A 23381-nucleotide genomic window follows, 5' to 3' on the forward strand; every position below is an offset into this window, starting at 1 on the left:
GTCCTTGTCTGTTATTTATCCATTTTTACATTTGGCACTTGTCTCTTGTACTCTTGCACTCTTGTACGCTGCCGTGACAAGTAAATTTCCCCGCTGTGGGATAAATAAAGTTCTATCATCATCATCATCACCATTGCTGGATGGCTTTACAAAAGTTACTACTTGTTAAATATTCGTATAGTTTACAAAGAAAACACTTTTGTTTGACACTGGCAGTTATAAGAATTTAATTTACAGCAGTATTGAGCTCCTGTACTGCATCATACAGTCATCACATTAATAAGTCTACTGCGGGTAATAATATTGTCATGAAAAAAATATCCTTACTTTAAATTTTCAGCTTGATGATATATACATTTATCCATCCATTTAATACTGCTTTTGATACTATAGGGCAGGGGTGTCAAACTCATTTTTTTCGCGGGCCACATTGTAGTCATAGCTTCTTTCGGAGGGCCATTATGACTGTCAATAGATATTATTAAAAGTGAAGACAATTTGCAATTCTAGTAATGACACACGGATTTGATGCACAATTTGTCTTCGTGGGCCACATAAAATGATGCGGGCCGTATCTGGACCCCGGGCCTTGAGTTTGACACATGTGCTGTAGGGTGTACACCAAAATTAACTTGGACGAAAAATCACAGGAGAGCATTTTTACATATTTTCTTGAAGCATTAAGCAATTGGATAAGTTTATCTTCAAGTCCTTGTCTGAGTTCAATGTAGTTTATTATGGTTAACGCAACTAAATGACTAGGATTGGGTTCAACTGAATTTATTTGGGGTCAATAGTAATGTCGTACTAGTATGTCACTGAATGAGATACAAAAAATAAAAAAATAAACTCCCACAAAGCAACGGAATTATTAATCATTTAATGAACCAATCAAGACTGAATGACTATTGTGATCCAATATTGAGCAAAAGCGCAATCACATACACACTAACATCAACTCCAACGCAAACAACCCTAGGTTACCTAGCTTGATATGCATGCATGTTTGGCTATTAGCTATAATTAGACTTGTAAGATTAGGATGATGAGCTTGGCCAAACCTGCTAAACCTCTGCACATTCCAGTGACGTCATTTGTATTTTCATGAACAAACATCATCACAACAACGTTTACCATACACTCATAATATAACATTACCACCTGCACAATCTCAAAAGAATTAATCCATACGAGCTGTTTTAAAATGTCTTTACAAAGATGATAATAATGCTTGCTTAACTATTTATTTATTTTATTTTATTAACTATATATTTATTATTAAATATGTATGTATGTACGTATGTATGTACGTACGTACGTACGTATGTATTTATTTAACCAATCATCAATATTTATGCCATTTGTCCTCATTTGGGTTATAGCTGTTCTCCATAACTTTAGGTTAGAGGCGAGCTGCACCCTGGACTGGCCGCCAACCAATTACAGGGCACACATGGAACCAAAAACAATTCACATTCACAGGTGGGCAATTTAGTTTCTTGAAGAAACCAAACATTCATGTTTTTGGACTTGAGAAGGAAGCCAGAGTACCCGGAGAAATTTCACACATGCGCGGGAAGAACTAGTAAACCCTATTATCGTTTCAATCTAAAAATAACATTTAGTTTTGCGACTTGTGGCTTGCAGTGGTATATCAAGAGATGTGCGGAGTATACATACATACATATATAAAATTATACACGCAGCTACATCCTTATGGCAAATACCATGCAGGTGCCACCTATGAAGTTCCTTTTTTTATCTGAAGGCAAACAAGAGTCATATGCAACATAACACCAGTGCGGCGCAGCCTGCTTCTAAGGGGGTATCAAATGACAAAACATCTGCTGAATGTGGAGCGAGGAGCAATACAGGAGACACGCATGCTCAAAAACACACAAACTTTAGAAATGCTTCCTGATATTTGCACACAATTTGACAGATCAACACAAACCAGCTTAAGGGAGCAGGAAAAGTCTTATTTCACGAGAATAGCTATCAAGCGTCAGGTGAAGTTCTAAAGAAGGTTCTTGCAACACGTTGGCTAAATTACTGACTTCACTATCGCGCTATTCACTTTCATACATAGATAAACATGATGAATTTGTTTAGGACTGTTACACAAAAGCAGAACTAAATTCACTTGTTTGATCAAATATGTGGTGTATAAACTGTGGATTATCATTTAGTAGCATACAGTTCATTTTACTTTCACTTACAGTCAATTGCCATTACTTGAGTTTGTGAATGTTGGTCTGACAGAACAAAAAAAAAAGAAAAGTACACAAAAGATGAAAGTAGCACTTACTAAACCGATGTGAAGGTCCTCGCAAGGCTTTATTTTGAAGGTGCTGCTGCTGTCTAAATGTTAAGTGTGCACCTGTCTCTTCCACTCTGTCTTTTTACTCTGTTCTCATGTTATGAACCAACCAGGTTTCACTGGAATGTGCCAATCAGAAAGGGAGTGTGGCAGGAATGGAGGAGAGACAGGGAGTGGGACAGACAGGTATGGTGAGTGACGCTGCATTTGACAGGTGTGCTCCGAGTCACACACCTTTTGTCCTCGTGAAATAGAGGATGAAGGATGTATTCGCACATTTAAACACCTGTCTATGGCATACAACATTAGTAGCATATTTAAACACAAACTGTACCCGTGCACAAGCCAAGGTTATTGTAGTTAACACCAATGAAATAACACAAATGGAATAAAAAAAACATTTTATAATAAAATACAATTCAATAAAATTTAAATGGGACTGCTTTAAAATAAGAAATAAAACTACATTTGGTTTTATAAAACTTACTGAAACTACAAATATCCTCTGTTTTCATCTTTGCTAATTAATTTCATCTGAGGTTTGTGCATTTATTTTGGTATTCCGATATGGCTAGAGAGAAGAAAGAATGTACAAAGTTTACTTTCCTTTTCCTTTTTCCTTAGCTTACTCCATCTAACTAAAATGAAGCTAAAACTAATCAAAACTAAACTAAAACAAAGCATTTTAGGAAAATAAAAGTAAAAACTAACAAACCTATTTCAAAAACTAAATGAATTTAAAAAAACTAAAATTAAACAAATAAAAACTGACCATAATGAAAAATCCCAAACTATTAGATTCTTGCATCATGACAAATATTGGCTCTTCCTTCTTAAACTAAATATATTCATCATGTAGTTTAAAAAAGTAGTTTAATAAAGTTACATGAATGAACACCCTTTAATGGAAATGAACATGATTCTTTTTAATACTGTAAATGATTATTGTCCTAGCTCTTAGAAGCTTGGATGGAGCAAATTGTTGTGACCGGTCAGTCACGCGACATTTCTCGATGTATCAGTTGTTATAAAGTTGATGACTCTTTATGCTTTGTCCTTTTGTTATGTGCTTTGTCCTGTTATGTCAATCTTTAGTTTGTTATATAAAACTGATGTAAGTTGCTGATCCTTTATGCTTTGTCCTTTTATTATATCTTCGTTATGTTATAAGCTTGATTTCAGTTGCTATGCAGTTGCAGTTTCCCTTATATGCTTTGTCCTGTTGTTATGGCAACATTTATTCTGCCATATAGACCTGATGTCTTACAGTATATAAGCTTGGGTAACTACGTCAAGCTTACTTCCATGTACAATGTTTTCTTGAGTGCCGAGCTCTGCTTTCTGTTGATACTTGATAAAGATTTTTCAACTGTCGTGTCATGTCTGCTTCAGGGTCCATATTCGGCTACACACGTGGCAGCTATAAAAATACTGAAGAGATACAGTAGACTATGGATTTATTTTTTTTTTACACATTAACAGTTCAATGGTGTCGTAATACTGACTGTGCAATGAGTGGTTGTACCCCGCAATTATCTGGTGACCAATCAGCATTGAGTTCCCCCGTGACCCATGTGGTTTATTAAAAGAAAAATTCTTACAGTGAACATGCAAGTGAGACAATATAATTTATTGGGTTTTCAGTATTAGGAGCTTCCTAGCATCCTAATAATTTCCTCTCTAGAAATTCGATCAATAAAACACTGAGTGAATGATTGAGACAATATAGTCCAAAGGTGAAGGCAGCTCAAAGAGGAAGCTATAGAGTTTGACCTACTTTACAAGTCTGCTTCACAGTAGAAAGAGGGAAAAGGCATATCAAGGTCTAATGCTAATTACTAGTGCTCAGCATACATGAGATTTCTATTTGCAATACTTATTATTTCACACGAAAAAAAAACAGAACCATTTAAATCTACAGGAAATTAATCAGACACCCACACTTGAACTGTGATTGTGTGGAAGAAGAGTCCTTCTGAGATTCTTGCCACACCTTATCACAATGCCATGTGTACTACGACTTCTGTCGAACTCTGTGTGTGTGTTTGTGTGTGTAAAGTCCAATGTTGAGTCAGTTTTCTCACTGGATGTCCACAAATTAAAAGCTGCAGTAGCAACATAAGCTTTACATGCAGCCACACCCCAAGTCCAAACACATACCAGCTATTGTAGCTAGCACGGTATCAGTATGAATTTTAAGAATGCTTTATCAAATAACACGTCTTTAAGGGGCCGCAACGGACGTTTCTTGATGAGTCTTAAAAAATGGCCGGCACAATATACTGTTGCATAACCTTGGAAAGACACAAACATTCTTATTGGAGGTAACCAATGGTATTGTTGTCTAATCCCACCCATTGCTGTGATTATGAACACACACACTTAAATGCATTCTTACCTGCGTACGGTGATCTGTAGAGTCTTGAACGATCCTTTGACAAGGGCGATGGCTTCCTGACGATAACCTGTCAAGTCGATGTCGTTTATGATGATGATCTCATCCCCCACCTGCAGTGGGCACTCCAAAGTATCCGCCTTACCGCCCTCTTCTACCTGCAAACAAACATACTTTGTCACTCTACCAACAATGTACAGCCATGCTTTCCATTTGACACAATGGTGTCTTAACTCAGCAGAAAATAGTTGAATGCACCTGAGGGGAGGTCAAAGGGAAATAATTCTCTTTTACACAAGAAACATATCTAATTTGACTTTTAATTTTCTATTGTGGTTTCCATAGAATTTTATACATACAGGTTCAGTTCCACCTCCGGCCCTCCCTTTGTGGAGTTTGCATGTTAAAGTTAAAGTCCCAATGATCGTCACACGCACATCTGGGTGTGGTGAAATTTGTCCTCTGCATTTAACCCATCCCCGTGTGATTTTGATCCATCCCCTAGGGGAGAGGGGAGCAGTGAGCAGCGTTCTCCCGTACCTGCATGGGTTTTCTCCGGGCACTCCGGTTTCCTCCCACATCCCAAAAACATGCATGGTACGCTGCACTCCAAATTGCTCCTAGGTGCAAGTGCGAGTGCGGATGGTTGTTTGTCTCTGTGTGCCCTGCAATTGGCTGACAACCTGTTCAGGGTGTCCCCCGCCTACTGCCCGATGACTGGGATAGGCTCCAGCACGCCTGCGACCCCCGTGGGGACAAGCGGTACAGAAGATGGATGGATGTATGGATGTATGGATGGATGTATGTATGGATGGATGGATGGATGGATGGATGGATGGATGGATGGATGGATGGATGGATGGATGGATGGATGGATGGATGGATGGATGGATGGATGGATGGATGGATGGATGGATGGATGGATGGATGGATGGATGGATGGATGGATGGATGGATGGATGGACGGATGGATGGATGGAGTACAGTGATTCACTACAAACTGACAATTATGCATTTATGTTGTCCATAATTAAAATGGTGTTTTTATCATGTATCTGGAGAGAAAGTGCGTGCTCTTAGAAAAAACACTCTGTAGCGCTGATGAAAAATTACAGGCCTCTTCTAAGTTCCCCAATTCTATTTTAGAATATTTGTAGTTTGCAGGGCTTCACATGGTGTATTTAGAGTACGTACTATATGTTTACCCAAAATGAAATATTTTATTAAAAGTGTGACACAGATACGAATGTCACTTGTGTGATGATTCATCACACACACTTAACTGTATCAGCATTGCTCGAGCGCTTTATCAACCACACTGCTGACGGCTCTTAGCAGTCTGTAAGTGAGTGGGCCAGCAGACATCTACATGTGTCCGTTGAGTATGTGTCATGTCAAGGTCACATTGTCTTGTTTTCTCTGGTTCCCTGAGAGATAAGTGTGTTCAAACTTAGCGTTGGGAATGAGTTAAAACGGTGGATTCTTTCTGAGTTTGCCAAAAGCATTTATTGTTAACAAACAAGTTGAGTCTGCAGGGACTAGGATGTAGCAATTTGGTTTTACCAGTATGTCCAAAAACAAGTTGTTTTATTAGGACACTTAGCCACAAATATCTTTTCCCACAGCTCTTTATGTCTCTTAGGATTAAACAAGAATTATCATATCGGTATTCCTAAAGATTGCAGGCCCCTACGTTGTACCGTAATTTCCGGACTATAAGTCGCGTTTTTTTTCATAGTTTGGGTGGGGGGGCGACTTATACTCAGGAGCGACTTATATATGTTTTTTTTCACAAATTTTTACTTGATCATTAAGACATCACTTACAAGTATAGTTGACCACCTCCCATGTTATTTTTAGTATAGTTGATCACTTCACATGCTTTTATTTCTTTATCTTGAACATATTCAAAACATAAAAAATAGAGAAAACATCAAATAAAGCAATTAACACTTTAAAGCACCATATCCAAGTCCACTGTCTGCTGTATGTACACTTGCTCCATTTTTGCTCCTCTTATATTTATTATTATTTATTATTATTTGTTTATTTATCATTTATTCAACACTCTTATTTATTCATTGTTAGTGCCTTCTTGTTTTTTTTTGTGTTGCTTGTATGCATATGTGTACTATCTCACCGAGGGATAGTGGAAATGTAATTTCAATCTCTTTGTGTGTCTTAGTATATAAAAAAATATATCGACGATAAAGCAGACTTTGACTTCGATAAAACAACCAAAAAAAATTATATTTTCAGACGAAACTGGATGAGGGCGCTCTAAATTTTACCGTTGGCCGTGACTCATCAACTGGGTGGGCTTAAGAAAAATGGCACCAAAAAGAAACTCATATTTTGCAGGTTACAAACTTCAAGTTGTAAAATATGCAGCTGAAAACAGTAATCGAGCAGCAGAAAGAAAGTTTGGAGAACCGTGATGTACCAATGGATTACTATTTCAAGTGACGTCAGTAGCGCGGCGCGCCGGTTGTTTACATACAAACGTGCCCACACAAGGACATCATTAGCGGTGATCATTTCTAAGTGACACGGAGGACAAAGAGTTTGAAGGAATTAAGGATTTGGAGTGACATAGAAGGTTTGAAAAACTATTATGGCTTTTACGCACGCCCGGTCTCTACTGAGTCGGGGGCCGGCGCTCGGCCGAGTGGCTGTCCGCGAACGGTGCGCGGGGCTCGGACATGGCCATTACGCACGCCCGGTCTGTCTGGAAGTCCACGCCGCCACACGCTTGGAAGTTTGTTTTGTTTAATAAAGAGCCGTTTACCAAACCTACGTCTATCCTTGTACTTTGTTAACGCTACAATATAGTTATATAGTAGATCTGTGGAATAAAGACGAGGCTGACGTCAGGGCGCACGCGCGGCAATGTTGACAAAGGACGAGGAATTTGATCGATGGATTTAATGGAATTAAAGTGCACGGATGGTTTGATAATATTATTGGCTTGTATTATAGTTATTTAAAATATAGTTTATCTATCGTTATATGAGCCTGTGGAATATTTTGAAGCGCAAGCGCCCTCAGCCGTGCGCACCCATTGTTGACAAAGAACGATCGATGGATTTAATGAATTGGAGTGACACCGATGGTTTTATAAACATGTTATTCATGTAATAGTTGTCCTTAACCACTCTATATGTTACGTCAGGCCCGTTCTCAGCTCTTTGTTTGTGTTTGTCACGTTAGCATACCTATCGTTTATCCTGTTGTTGCTATTTAATGAATTGGAGTGACACCGATGGTTTTATAAACATGTTATTCATGTAATAGTTGTCCTTAATCACTCTATATGTTACGTCAGGCCCGTTCTCAGCTCTTTGTTTGAGTTTGTCACGTTAGCATACCTATCGTTTAGCCTGTTGTTGCTATTTAATGAATTGGAGTGACACCGATGGTTTTATAAACATGTTATTCATGTAATAGTTGTCCTTAATCACTCTATATGTTACGTCAAGCCCGTTCTCAGCTCTTTGTTTGAGTTTGTCACGTTAGCATACCTATCGTTTAGCCTGTTGTTGCTATTTAATGAATTGGAATGACACTGATGGTTTTATAAACATGTTATTCATGTAATAGTTGTCCTTAATCACTCTATATGTTACGTCAGGCCCGTTCTCAGCTCTTTGTTTGTGTTTGTCACGTTAGCATACCTATCGTTTAGCCTGTTGTTGCTATCGTTTAGCCTGTTGTTGCTCGTTCATGACTGTTTTTGGTGTGGGATTTTGTCGAATAAATTGCCCCCAAAATGCGACTTATACTCCGGAGCGACTTATATATGTTTTTTTTCACTTTTTGGGGCATTTTATGGTTGGTGCGACTTATACTCCGGAGCGACTTATAGTCCGGAAAATACGGTAGTTATTTTTTTCATATTCATACTAGTCTGTCTGGAAAAAAAGAGACATAGTCAAGAAAAAAATGCAATCTATACTATACAGCTCTTATGTTTTAGAATGAGACAAATTAATGTTTTAATAGGATAAAATTTATATTTATGAAATTTACAGTTCTCTTTGCAGTAAGGTAAATTGAAAGTTTTAAACAGGCATTTCTTGTTTTGTGTGTTTTCTCAGTCTTGACGTCAACAGAACCATTAAAAGTGTATCTACCTCAATTACATAGTAATCTTAATTTGACATTGTAATTACTTTAGGTCACCATAAGGGTTTAACACAGTGACAGTCATGAGTATTCTTTAATTTATATGGTTGTGACTTATGTAAGTTGTCTAGCACTGTTGAGAAACAATAGACTCCAACAATCTGGTCTTCTTCAGCTGTTATAACAACTGCCAAGAATCTCTCACAAGCAGGGCACATCAGACCCCTTTTCTGAATCAAAACACATTTTGGACATTTGAGCGCTGTACATTTTCTCAAAATATGATGCTTTCATGGTGTGAAGCGTCCTAACTACAAAAAAAAAAAAAAAGGTGGCTGAGATGAAACATAGCTTGAGTGTTGTTGTCAATCAAGAACATTTTGGTTACGACTAACCCTAAAGAGTTTCACTAATATGTCTAAAATTGACTATCCTCTGTAAAAAAAAAGTGATTCAAATGTAAATCATTTCACAGCCTGAAAAAAAACAGTGCCTGTGTGTGTGAAAGGTGGGGGTATTGATATTTCATCTGATATTCATTATCATGCAGACAGCAGATCAGTTCAGCATTTTTCCACACTTTGACTAAACTACCATACCTTCTCTAATCAATAAGGACTGTATAGTTCAAGAAAACATCCTCAAACAGAAGCAAGGGCCCTTGGCTGAAATTCAGGACAGAATTTTTTCCACAAGAAGAAATATTTTGTAGAGCCTTTTGTAGACCTATGTAGTTTCATATTGTTGATCGAGTTCACTCCAGGGATTTCAACTGCTGAGGCTGTGGCAGGATAAACTGAGGGTGTTTTCACACTTGGTCCCTTTCAGCCCTCGAAGCGAACTCGGATCGATGACTCAGCATTTTTTGCGCATATGTGAACGCTCCAACCGTACTCAGACCCCTTTAAAACGAACCGTACTGAGACCTCCTCGGGAGGTGGTCTCAGTACGGTTCGCTAAAAAGTCAACGGTGCGGTTCGCCTAATCTTGCATTTTGGCTTGCCGTAGATTGGTCACGTGACTGCAGGCGCAAAAACAAAACTGTCGTAATAGTTAACGTAGAGAAGCATGTGCCGTTCAAAGTTCCGCCACGGCACCTAGACGCGGCATAGTTTGGGGAAAAGACGACAGCATTAACCGTAATGCTAAAGTATTTCAAGAATTTTCTGAGAATGAAAGCAGCCGGCTTTGATAGAACTTCTATACATAAATGTTGCCAGAATCAGATGTTCTTTGATCATTTTTTGTTGCAACGAAGTTATTCTCCGCCATGCTTGTTTTGTGCGCTAATTTCACCAGAAAACACACCAGTGCAAGCACAGCAGCAGACATTTTGCTCCAACTGAAAACTACTCAGAATGCAGTGCAGTGGGAGTGGGAGAGCTCGAGAGGACCAAGTGTGAACAGAAAGAGGACTGAGGCCCCATCAAGGCTGAACTGAACCAGAAAGAGAAATCGGTCCTCTTTGAAACACACTCACAATGTGAACACAAAAAGAACTGAGTTCGTTTCCTCTTGGTTCACTTTTTGGTCCACTTAAAGAGGTCCAGGTGTGAAAACACCCTAAGATTCTGTTTGTTGTGTGCTACTATGCCAAGGTTAAAAATAATTGCAGAGCAGTTTTGCTAATCAGCGACTTGCTGAGGAGGAACTGTTCAGTTTCGAGGAGCAATTTTTTTGAGGGCTAATCGCAGGGACCGCAGGAATTAGCTATTTCTTTGTTTGTATAATGAATTGAATGAAAATTAATTAAAATTTATTAAATTAATTAGTTAATATTTTAAATTAAATTAATTTGAGAACATTGATTGTACAAACCTCAAAAGTCCTGGAATTACAAGAGATAATTTGAAACACTCAGATCTGGTTTTGCTTCAGTTGATCCTCAGGACAATTATTATTGCATATAATTAGGGGTGCAAACAAATGTTGTGTCACTTTCACTAGTTAGTTCCAAGTCGGTCACGAGACCTCCAGATTATACTCATTAAGACTATTTAGCCTAAGCTGAAATATGTGGAATAGGTGAACCTGGACTAAGAAATGTGCTGATGGCAAACAATTTAGGATAACAAGTACAATAAAAGCAGCGTTATGAGAAACATTGCAGAAATTAGACAAACCTGTTGGCTTCGTATAATTTTTTTTTTTAAAAAAAGCTCCATGACAAGCCTAACCCAAAGTGTTGATTTCTCCCACCCCCAAAACACATATTTCACATTCTGGTCCTATTAGACAGTCTTTTGACTTTGCTCTCGGGAAAACATCCTTACACCTGTAGGAAGCCTGCCTGTTGATTTGCAGTTTAGTAAAGGGCCCCTGGCAGCTTTCAGGGAAATCATTTTCGAATGAAGTCGGGATTTTCTATGAAATGTACATTAAAAAGTATGATTTGCAAAATCGTTTGGCAACCTGATGGTTCAGGACTCATTCTTTTACTATGAAGACACACTGTGTCAGTTAATCTCAGATGACCTCAAGCCCAAAGAAGTTGGTGGTGTTTCTGGGTGTTGTTGTATGGCTTTTGCTTTGAATAATAGTTTGAACTTGTGTTTGTAGAAGTAGTGACCAAATGTTGATGACTAATTGTTCCCGAGCCCACATGACAATATCCGAATTTGAATACATTCATGTTATTTCCTGTCTCTATGGTGAAAATGCCACAGTGTGTGATGTATAGTTGTACCAAGAATTCTAGAAGCACAATATCAACTTTTTGAAAGTAAGAATGTGATTTTAAAATGTCTGTGCTACTCAAAGATTCATTCGCGTCATGTTAGGAACCATGAACAATTAAATTAAATTTTGTAGCGAGATACAAACCTAACTTCTGCAAGTCACAATTCATGATACCTACTGAGATAATATGCTCTGAATGGTCTAAGAGTGAAGTGTGTTTTTTGAGAGGCTCTCAATACTCCACGCATGGATCTCAGCATCAAACATGAATTGGTAACTGTGTTTTGCAACAAAAAACAAACCGAAGTTATCAGTATTGGTGGCAACATAAGATGGCTGCCTTCTGGCTTCACCCAAAAGAGGCCAATTGTGATGTATGGTGCATTTGATGAGAGTGGGAAGTTGGACTTTCATGACATTCAACTAGGCAAAAACACCCATTTGAACTGGGAGGTTTGAGCAAACTTCATATACTAATTGTACTGACTGTGAATAGATGCCGTTATCCACCTGCATGAAGTTATTTGGCGAAATGAATGAAATGCTTTGAAGATACAACATTTCGATTGTATCTATTTAATTTAAGGAAATTATGAAGAAGGTTTGCTGGAAGTTAAAATGCGTTGTGATAAATGAGAACAACAAAAATCAGGATCAGCCATCTTTGTTGTCGACATTCGCCCAAAACTCTCTGAGGTCGAATATGGGAAAATCCAAGTGGGATAATTCTGACTTCCAACCCTCTGCATTTGAGGAAGATGGGAAGTCTTTTTCCCAACTTTCAGACCATTTTAGTTCAAAGCTTTTCTGATTGGAAGTATGAAAAGTCTTTTCGCAAATGCAACATTAGTCCATGGCTAATGCTCCATTAGTTCAAGTAGCAGTTCTTTGAAGGTTTTCTAATCAAATAAAATATATGTTCTTACTGCTTGCTCAGCTATGACGTTTCACATTATATGTTACCTCAAAGCTATTGGACTATTTCAGTGGTTCTTAACCTGGGTTCGGTCGAACCCTAGGGGTTCGGTGAGTCAGTCTCAGGGGTTCGGCAGAGCCTTCACTGCGGAGATCTGAACACACCTGAATTATTGTGTAAATTCGTGACGACGCATATCTGAACTGGTCTCGCAAAGGCAACAGCAGAAGTCACACTGATTTGCAGGTATGTAATTTGTTTTAAGTTCATGCATTGTATTGGTTATGTTCTTTGAACAAGGTGATGTTCATGCATGGCTCATTTTGTGCACCTGTAATAAATAAACAATGATGTCTTGAATTTGAAAAAAATAATTTGTTCACTAAAGAGGGGTTTAGTGAATGCGCACGTGAAACTGGTGGGGTTCGGTACCTCCAATAAGGTTATGAATCACTGGACTATTTCTATGAATGCGGATACATTGTTTAATATGAACATTTAAATATACATTGTTTATTGTATTAGTATTGCAGAAAAAAAATCAATTGGGATGACAAATTAACAGCTTGAAGACTCTTATTGGGAGAACCGAAGGTACTTTTCTCCAAAGTGATGATAGTCTCCCATTTCTTGACAGCAAGAGAGTCAGAACAGGTGCTATGGAATATTGTTTAAAGTGTGTTTTTATAAGTCGAACTCTGTTTTGATATGGGTAGGGGTTAAAAAAAAAAAAAAAAAAAAGGGTCTAGATCGCAGCTTCCAAAATCAAGTCCCAGGGACCAGATACGGCCCATCACATCATTTTAGGTGGCCTGGAACGCAAACTGTATGTCAGTTTCATGTGTCAATAGTAAAATTCCAAATTGTCTTCACTTTAAAAAAAACAGAGATATTGCTAGCAATTTTTGTTATTATCGTCTTTTCAAAATATTTTAAGTTTTTACTAGCCTCTGATTTCAAAACTAGTTATCCATTTGATGTGTTGCCTATACTGTATATAGTACGAGACTATGAGTTGTTCATATATTTATGTATTTAGGTTCACAGTCATAATTGCCCTCCCCAGGAAACTATGACTATTATTTGACCCGGGAAAAAACATGAGTTTGACACCATTGGTAGATCTCTTCAGCTATCTTGGTGCAACGTGCACCTGGAGCATAAGCTATTGTACCTGTTGCTCTACTATCAAAATACTAGAAAATGAACATTTTCAACATTGTTTGAAGCCATTGACATTAGTATGTGTACCTTGGAGATGATGAGAGGCTCTCCATGCTCCAGGCCACCCTGAAGCGTAAAGCCCCACGGCGCTCCACCCTGCAGCTGGGCCTTCAGAAGCACCCATCCGCCTCTTCTTCCTCCGCCAGCTGCCTGCTGGAGCACCGCCCGGCCACTGTCCATGCGCGGAAAGGAAGCGCTCCTATCGGGCTCACCGGTCATCTGTCCGGCTGCGACCAGGCGGACCGCGGGGGGAACAGGCTGACGAAAATAGTCTTGTCCTTCACAAGTACATGACCGTCGATTATTTACAGGTCCTGGTCGAGGAAAAGCAAAGGAGGAGGTATCCGAGCACCGCGTTGAAAAGTGCACAGTGCATTCCTGAAGCGAAAAGTGCGGCGAAAGGTCCGGTAAAACAACACCAGGTCACTCCCTGGCAAATAGAATTTGAAATAGTAAGGGGAAAAGTTTGAAAGATCACTGAATGGAGGAAAGGATCACACGTCAAGATGTGCAGCGCTTAGATCAAATTTGTCCAAACAGAAATTCAATCCGCTCTTCCTCCCTTTCTCAGTGTGTCTCTGTCTCTCTTCCGAAAGTTTAGCATCACAAAAGAGTTTGGTGCGACTCACTGAGCAAAGAGAAAGGGAGAGGGAGGGAGGGAGGGAGAGAGAGAGAGAGAGAGAGAGAGAGAGAGAGAGAGAGAGAGAGAGAGAGAGAGAGAGAGAGAGAGAGGTGGGGATAAGTGAAAGGACACCGAAATGTGTGACGTAACGAGAAAAAATGGGAATTGATTGATTCTGACGAAATTCGATTCCCGCATATGACGGTGTGAATGTGGGAGATAAACAAACAGAAACAAAAGAGCAATGATTTGGATTTATATCCACATATGAGAATGAGTGAAAGTACATTCAAGGCCCTATTAATTCGGACATGTTTATATTTTTTCCACGTAATTAATTAATTATTCCATTTGGCTTTTTATTTTTTGGCTGTCACATCTTATGTCCTAACATTTTGAACTGGATGTTGTTTGTTTACGTATGATTCTAAAGCACTTTGTTTCTATGTGTATCAGAAAGAAAGATGTCCAAAGAGTAGTGAATTTGGGACGACAAGGCTTAATTTCAAAAAGCGGTTTTATGCTTACATTCAGTAGAATTGAAGAGACAGTGTAGGAATTTTCTCAATGTTCATTAATTGAAAAAAAAATAATATGCAAAAAAAGAAGTATCACATCAATGCACATTTTTTATATCATCGTAGTTGTCTAATTATATGACATGGGTCGTGCCTCCCCGTACAGGAGGCTCACAGGTTTCACAGCCGTCTTCCTGCATTGGATATCCATCCATCCATTATCTGTACTGCTTGTCCCCACGGGGGTCGCGGGCATACCACCCTGAACTGGTTGTCAGCCGATCGCAGGGCACACAGAGACTAACAACCATTCATAGTTGCACTCACACCTATGGGCAATTTGGAGTGCTCAAGCAGCCCACCAGGCACGATTTTGGGATGTGGGAGGAAACCGGAGTTCCCGGGGAAAACCCACACAGGCGCAGGGAGAACATGCAAAGTCCACACAGGGAGGGCCAGAGATGGAATCGAACCTGTAACCTCTGAACTGTGAAGCGGACTTGCTAACCAGTGCCGCGCCGTGCTGCCCGCATCAGACATCCAAAGAAGACATTTAGGGAATCACATATTTGCTGGATCAGTGACTACAGCATGTGTAATAAATGCAATGTGCTTACTTCGTTACGTGAGAAAAACTGTAATTGGCATGACATTTTGCATGCACCTGTGCTGAATAAATTGGTGGTAGTTTTGCGAAGTGTGGATTCTCTGAAGCATCATAGTGAGATTGCAGTCGTTGTGGTTCTTTATTTGCAAGATCTTGGGTTGTTTTACGGCAGTCAGTACACAATGCACTTCAGCAGATGAAACAACAACGTCCCAGTTCCGGTCAGAAGGCTTTATAGTGTCCATGAGCAGGAATAAGGAAGAGAAGAAAAGGGAGGGGGAAAAGAAGGAAAAACATAGCCTCATAAGGCAGACATTTGTTCTGTTATCTCCTGAATGTCCTGTTATCTACTGAATGTTTTGTATCAATGTGTCATGAAGTTACTGAGCTGTGCCTTATGTGTATTACCAGCTCTGTGCTGTGTCTGTGCTCTGATGGAGCAACTGTTTGTATAAATTAATTAGAGTATTTACACATTGATTGATATGATAAAGTATATAGGTTTTTCTAAACTAATAAGAGTATGTACACATTACTGTTGCTCCCTCTTCACAATAAAATGCACACACTTCAAACTTTGGTCCTTGCATTTTATTAGTTCACCACTAGATGTAAAGCTGTATCTGCAATGTGGGGCCAATGGGGGCCATCATTTTATAGGCTACAAGTTAACTAAGTTTTATTCATGTTTTTAATTCAATTAATTTTCAATTTCACCATATTAGGACCTACAACACCCCTTTTGCATCGCAGTTCTCTTCCCCGTGTCTAAAGTTGGGAGATACCTTTACATGTTCAAAGCCCCACCCACCCCCAGCACTCATTGAAATTGGAAGAGTCCAATTTTGCCTGTGCGCCTGGACATCTCTATTCCTCTAAACCAGGGGTCGGCAACCCAAAATGTTCAAAGAGCCATATTGAATCCCCCCCCCAAAAAAAAAACATACCTGTCTGGAGCCGCAAAAATCTAAAAGCTTTTTATAAGGCAACATAGACTGCCAATACATGAGTATGCCTACGATTAAAATAATTAAGTAGGCTACAAATAAAAGTTTAAGATCAGGGGATGTTTGAGAATATTTGTCAATTTTTGCACATGTCCTGAGTGTTTTTAGTCTCCTAAATGTTGAACAGAGGCTGTTATGTACCAAAGTCAAATTCCTTGTTTGGCACTCTCAAAGATGACCAATAAAAATTCTTGAATCTTGAAATACAAAGCAACAAAGCGACGCAAAACGTCGCCCCTGGATAGCCAGCGGACTTTGTTGTACAGCAGGAGATCGGCATATTCGCTGTCAACTTCATCTAGCAATTCACGGAACTGGCGGTGGTTTAATGCTTTTGCGATTATTTTGTTCACAATATGGATGACAAGGGGCTCGAAGGCAAGCGTCTGGTGGCCGGGCCTTCGCCCATGGGGCCCGGCCGGGCACAGCCCGTAAAGGAAACGTGGGTCCCCCTTCCCATGGGCTCACCACCTGTGGGAGGGGCCAAAGGGGTCAGGTGCAGTGTGAGCTGGGCGGCAGTCAAAGGCAGGGACCTTGGTGGTCTGATCCCCGGCTGCAGAAGCTGGCTCTTGGGACATGGAATGTCACCTCTCTGGCTGGAAAGGAGCCCGAGCTGGTGTGCGAGGCAGAAAAGTTCCGACTAGATATAGTCGCCTCCACGCACAGTTTGGGTTCTGGTACAAGCCCTCTCGAGAGGGGCTGGACTCTCTTCCACTCTGGAGTTGCCCACGGTGAGAGGCGTCAAGTAGGTGTGGGTATACTTATTGCCCCCCGGCTAGGCGCCTGCACATTGGGGTTCACCCCGGTGAACGAGAGGGTAGCCTCCCTCCGCCTTCGGGTGGGGGGACGGGTCCTGACTGTTGTTTGTGTCTATGCACCAAACGGCAGCTCAGAGTACCCACCCTTCTTGGAGTCCCTGGAGGAAGTGCTGGAGAGCGCTCCTTCTGGGGACTCCATCGTTCTACTGGGTGACTTCAATGCTCACGTGGGCAATGACAGTGAGACCTGGAAGGGCGTGATTGGGAGGAACGGCCCCCCTGATCTGAACCCGAGCGGTGTTCTATTATTGGACTTCTGTGCTCGACACGGGTTTTCAATAATGAACACCATGTTCAAACATAAGTGTGTCCATATGTGCACTTGGCACCAGGACACCATAGGCCGCAGTTCGATGATTGACTTTGTAGTCGTGTCATCGGATTTGCGGCCGCATGTTTTGGACACTCGGGTGAAGAGAGGGGCGGAGCTGTCAACTGGTGGTGGGTTGGCTCCGATGGTGGGGGAAGATGCTGGTCCGAACTGGCAGACCCAAATGCTCTGTGAGGGTCTGCTGGGAACGTCTGGCGGAATCCCCTGTCAGGAAGAGCTTCAACTCCCACCTCCGGCAGAGCTTTTCCCACGTCCCGGGGGAGGCGGGGGACATTGAGTCCGAGTGGACCATGTTCCGCGCCTCCATTGTTGAGGCGGCCGACCGGAGCTGTGGCCGTAAGGTCGTTGGTGCCTGTCGTGGCGGCAATCCCCGAACCCGCTGGTGGACACCGGCGGTAAGGGATGCCGTCAAGCTGAAGAAGGAGTCCTATTGGGCCGTTCTGGCCTGCGGGACTCTGGAGGCAGCTGACAGGTACCAGATGGCTAAGCGGAACACGGCTTCGGCGGTGGTTGAGGCAAAAACCCGGGCGTGGGAGGAGTTTGGCGAGGCCATGGAGAATGACTTTTGGACGGCTTCGAGGAAATTCTGGTCTACCATCCGGCGTCTCAGGAGGGGAAAGCAGTGCAACATCAACACTGTTTACAGTGGGGATGGCGTGCTGCTGACCTCGTCTCGGGACGTCGTGAGTCGGTGGGGAGAAAACTTCGAAGACCTCCTCAATTCAACCTACACGCCTTCCATTGAGGAAGCAGGGCCTGGGGACTCAGAGGCGGGCTCTCCAATCTCTGGGGTTGAAGTCACTGAGGTAGTTAAAAAACTCCTCGGTGGCAAGGCCCCGGGAGAGGATGAGATCCGCCCGGAGTTCTTAAGGGCTCTGGATGTTGTGGGGCTGTCATGGCTGACACGCCTCTACAATATTGCGTGGACATCGGGGACAGTACCTCTGGATTGGCAGACTGGGGTGGTGGTTGCCCCCTTTAAGAAGGGGGACCGGAGGGTGTGTTCCAATTACAGGGGAATCACACTCCTCAGCCTCCCTGGTAAGGTCTATTCAGGGGTGCTGGCGAGGAGGGTCCGTCGGGAGGTCGAACCTCGGATTCAGGAGGAGCAGTGTGGCTTTCGTCCTGGCCGTGGAACAGTGGACCAGCTCTACACCCTCAGCAGGATTCTCGAGGGTGCATGGGAGTTCGCCCAACTAGTCCACATGTGTTTGGAGAAGGCATTCGATCGTGTCTCTCGGAAGGTTCTGTGGAGGGTGCTTCGGGAGTACGGGGTGTCGAACCAACTGATAAGGGCGGTTCGGTTCCTGTATCACCGATGCCAGAGTTTGGTCTGCACTTCCGGCAGTAAGTGGGATTCGTTCCCAGTGAGGGTTGGACTCTGCTAAGGCTGCCCTTTGTCACCGATTCTGTTCATAACTTTAATGGACAGAATTTCTAGGCGCAGCCGAGGCGTTGAGGGGGTCCGGTTTGGGGACCTCAGCATCGCGTCCCTGCTTTTTTCAGACGACGTGGTGCTGTTGGCTTCTTCAGGCCGTGATCTCCAGCTCTCACTGGAGCGGTTCGCAGCCGAGTGTGAAGCGGTCGGGATGAGGGTCAGCACCTCCAAATCCGAGTCCATGGTCCTCGATCGGAAAAGGGTGGAATGCCCTCTCCGGATCGGGGATGAGATCCTGCCCCAAGTGGAGGAGTTTAAGTATCTTGGGGTCTTGTTCACGAGTGAGGGGAGGATGGAGCGTGAGATCGATAGGCGGATCGGTGCAGCGTCGGCAGTAATGCAGACTCTGTACCGGTCCGTTGTGGTAAAGAGAGAGCTGAGCCAAAAGGCAAAGCTCTCAATTTACCGGTAGATTTACGCTCCTACCCTCACCTATGGTCACGAGCTATGGGTCGTGACCGAAAGAACGAGATCCCGGATACAAGCGGCCGAAATGAGTTTTCTCTGCAGGATGTCCGGGCTCTCCCTTAGAGATAGGGTGAGAAGCTCGGTCATCCGGGAGAGACTCGGAGTAGAGTCGCTACTCCTCCACGTTGAGAGGAGCCAGATGAGGTGGTTCGGGCATCTCATCCGGATGCCTCCTGGACGCCTCCCTGGGGAGGTGTTCCGGGCATGTCCCACCGGTAGGAGACCCCGGGGACGACCCAGGACGCGCTGGAGAGCCTATGTCTCTCAGCTGGCCTGGGAACGCCTTGGGGTCCCCCGGGATGAGCTGGATGAAGTGGCTGGGGAGAGGGAAGTCTGGGAGTCCCTCCAGAAGCTGCTGCCCCCGCGACCCGACCCCGGATAAGCGGAAGAAGATGGATGGATGGATGGATGGATGGATGGATGGATGGATGGATGGATGGATGGATGGATGGATGGATGGATGGATGGATGGATGGATGGATGGATGGATGGATGGATGGATGGATGGATGGATGGATGGATGGATGGATGGATGGATGGGTCCATTACCTCCATACACTCCGGTGGGAATGTTTACGCACACAGCGCCTCTTGGTGCAATATGCAATGGAATGCAAGCAAATTTCGATCCAATGCTTTCTGTCGTAAAGTCACAAACTTTTGCAACCCTCTCATACTCGGTGTGCCGTCTGTAGCGATTGAAATCAGGTGGTCAGTGTGTATCTCAGTGATTTAAACACTGCAGCACAGCCTCGTAGATGTCTTCCCCCCGTGTTTGGCCTTTTAGTGGTATCAATTTCTTCTTGCGGCCCATTAGAGTTCACGTAACTGCATAGCAGAGCTGACTGTTCAATATCGGTCACGTCACACGACTCATCCATCACAGGCAATTGAGAAAGCTGGAGCTGAATTGATGTCCTTGATTTGCTGATCGGTGATATTGTTTGCCATTCAAATGACCTTTTCCTTGACTGTTTTTGCAGAGAGAGGCATGTCTTTAATTTTCTGAATGATCTCTGTTTTGTTTTTGAAGTCCGAAAATAGGCACTCTGATATTTTAACGAATGAATCCTTCATGTACTCGCCATTGGTGAATGGTTTTCCGCGCTTTATTATCTCCCGGACTGCAACAAAACTTGCCGCAGTAGTTGAGTTTGGATATGCAATCCACTTATTGAAACAGTTTTTTCGTTCCTCAAATTGCACCTTTCCTCTCAGTTCCAACTGGGTGATCGGCAGCAAATTTAGCATGCTTTAGCGGAAAATGTCGCTCCAAATTGCTCTTCTTGTTATATTTGACAACTTGTCATTGCAAATCAAACATTCAGGGAATCCTTCAGCATTGGCAATGAAAGCAAATAATTGAGTCCATTCTTTCTTAAAGCCTCTGTTCTCATCAGCAATCTTTCTCTCTTTGCCTTTTGAATCCATGGCCCGTCACTCACGCACCTGTTTGTTTACAATTCGCCTGTGGTGTGTCCCTTGCTATGACGCAATTTTGCGCCATTCTGAAATTCGGTATTTTTAATATATTAACAACTACATGCATTTACTACAGCATAAGAATGTTTGCGTCATGATTACCATCTAAAAAACATATTTTAAAAAACAAAACAAAAACAACATTTTTTTCCATTTTCACGCATTTTTGCAAGAGCTCAAGGGAGCCGCTAGGGGCGTGCTAAAGAGCCGCATGCGGCTCTGGAGCCGCGGGTTGCCCACCCCTGCTCTAAACGCATCTGTAATAATTACAATTGGAGCGGTCCTCCGGGGAAAGTCCCAACTCCGCCGATTTGCCAGCACGCCATTGGCCACACATGGCCACCCTGTGGTTCCACCTGTAGTTCAAACTGGACATTTTGATTCTTTAGAGCGGAATAAATAAAACACACAAGTGGCCACATTGTTGCTGATCATGGCTCTTTGATTGACAACATTTGACAGCTTTCTCCAAACAAGACAATTATTATTATTATTATGATTACTATTATTATTATTATTATTGAACATTTTGTCAGCAGTTGACCTTTTGTGTCCGAAGAATTCCTTCCAAATAAAGGCACTACAATACAGTACACTACATGTCGACATCCCCATCTAGAGGCGGAAAATGTCACACTCTTTCCAGTCATTGTGGCCCAACACGTTTTTTTTTTTTATAAATATCTGCATGATTCCGACAATAATTTAATTTAAAAATGTGAAACATCAGTGGATTCAAAGTTGCTTTCACAAAAGCAAATCGATGCATATGTTCAACGTTTTTACGCAATTGAGAGTTTATGTTGAAAATGTGATGACCCACAATGCTGCTTTAGACATTTCTACACTGCACATATAGTTACGACGAATAACTAAAATAATCAAAGCAAACAAAAAATACAGCCACGTTGTTTTCTTTTGAAGTTAGAACGTGTTAGTCCCATATCTAAATGGACATGTGTGTCAAACTACAAATACGCAATCCATTTCTGTAACACATTGGAGTTTTGTAATTGAGAATACCTGGTGATCCTGAAAGGGGGATCCTTCCATCTGTGGTCCCTTCTCAAGGTTTCTCATTTTCCCCTGGCAGGGTTTTTTTGAGTTTTTCCTTGCCCTTTTGGGAGCTTAAGATCAGGGGATGCTTTGAGAATAATTGTCAATTTTTGTCTATGTGAAGCCCTTTGAGACTGTTTGTGATTTAGGGCTATACAAATAAACTTGACTTGACTTGAGAATGGATGACAAGTAAAAAAATAAGTAAAACATCTCTGGCCATAAATATCAATGTTCCAAAGACACCAGGCAAGAATAAACATTTAAAAACACACTCGATGTCCATTCTTCATTATGCTTATACAAGCACAGTATATTTGATGAAGCTGCCCTGGCAGTCACTAAGTGAGACCATCTAATGAAATGTAGTTACTGTAATTATAAGGCACTAAGGTTAGTAATAAACATGTGCAAATGCAAAAATGTCTTCATCATGAGCAAATTACAAACATGCATTGCCACCCGGCCCTGTTTCACAAAGTAAACATTAATTGCTGAAAACTTATCAATAAAAAAAAAGCCTATTTCTGCTATACGATTCTTTACACAGATATGAAAAAAAATGACATTCCCATCTGTAAAAGGAAATATTGGCTGCAAATATAAGGTAGTAGGCCTCTAACTACTGAATATTTTTAGAATCAATTACTCCATTGATTAATCTGACACTTTTATTTGCGTTAGTGTATTAAAAAAAATTTTCACAGATTTTCTCTTTATTAATCAATTACCGTATTTGCCGGTGTACAGGTCGACTCGGTGTATAAGTCGACCCCCTAAAATTCGACGGAAATTTACGATTTTATGATATATCCTTTGTATAAGTCGAGCTCAATTGTTGCATTACATTAAACTTCAAAATTCAATATGCGAAATTTATTGACGAAATGTGTTCAAATTCCGGGAGGCCGTGCGCATGCGGCTGTTTATAAGCACCGCGGAGGAGATCGCGGCCGGCGAGCTCGCGCACGCCGCCCGGCACCAACGGGAGGCCGGAAATAGCTCCAAGCCGAGCGGATCGGCACTTTATAAGCACCGCGGAGATCGCGGCGCCTCATTGGACTTCCAGCGGCCGGTGAGCTCGCGCACCCGCCCGGCACATCCGGGAGGCCGTGCGCACGAGCCAAGTGGCCGAAAATAGCCCCCGCCGAGCGGATCGGCACTTTATAAGCACCGCGGAGGAGATCGCGGCGCCTCATTGGACTTCCAGCGGCCGGCGAGCTCGCGCACCCGCCCGGCACATCCGGGAGGCCGTGCGCACGAGCCAAGTGGCCGAAAATAGCCCCCGCCGAGCGGATCGGCTGTTTATAAGCACCGCGGAGGTGCTCGCGGCGCCTCATTCGACTTCCAGCGGCCGGCGAGCTCGCGCACCCGC

At 42.3% G+C, this 23381-nt stretch overlaps 1 protein-coding gene across 4 annotated transcripts in view; it reads right to left on the reverse strand.

The window, feature by feature from the left end:
- shroom3 (shroom family member 3) overlaps window positions 1-14270 on the reverse strand; it is a 51972-nt gene extending 37702 nt beyond the window's left edge. For 2 of the 4 annotated variants that reach the window (XM_088391203.1, XM_088391202.1), the window contains exons 1-2: window positions 13687-14268; window positions 4719-4873 (exon numbers count right to left, since the gene is read on the reverse strand). In XM_088391203.1, the coding sequence (XP_088247329.1) occupies window positions 4719-4873; window positions 13687-13878 (347 nt within the window). In that variant the 5' untranslated portion in view covers window positions 13879-14268. Of the gene's footprint in view, window positions 1-2308; window positions 2470-4718; window positions 4874-13686 lie in introns of those variants that run through there. The other 2 variants (XM_088391206.1, XM_088391205.1) reach the window with 2 other exon arrangements.
- Between the last annotated feature and the right edge of the window lie 9111 nt (window positions 14271-23381).

Source organism: Syngnathus floridae, chromosome 12 (genome assembly GCF_059516105.1).
Source record: "Syngnathus floridae isolate MCC-2025c chromosome 12, RoL_Sflo_1.0, whole genome shotgun sequence".
In the NCBI taxonomy this organism is placed as follows: domain Eukaryota; kingdom Metazoa; phylum Chordata; class Actinopteri; order Syngnathiformes; family Syngnathidae; genus Syngnathus; species Syngnathus floridae.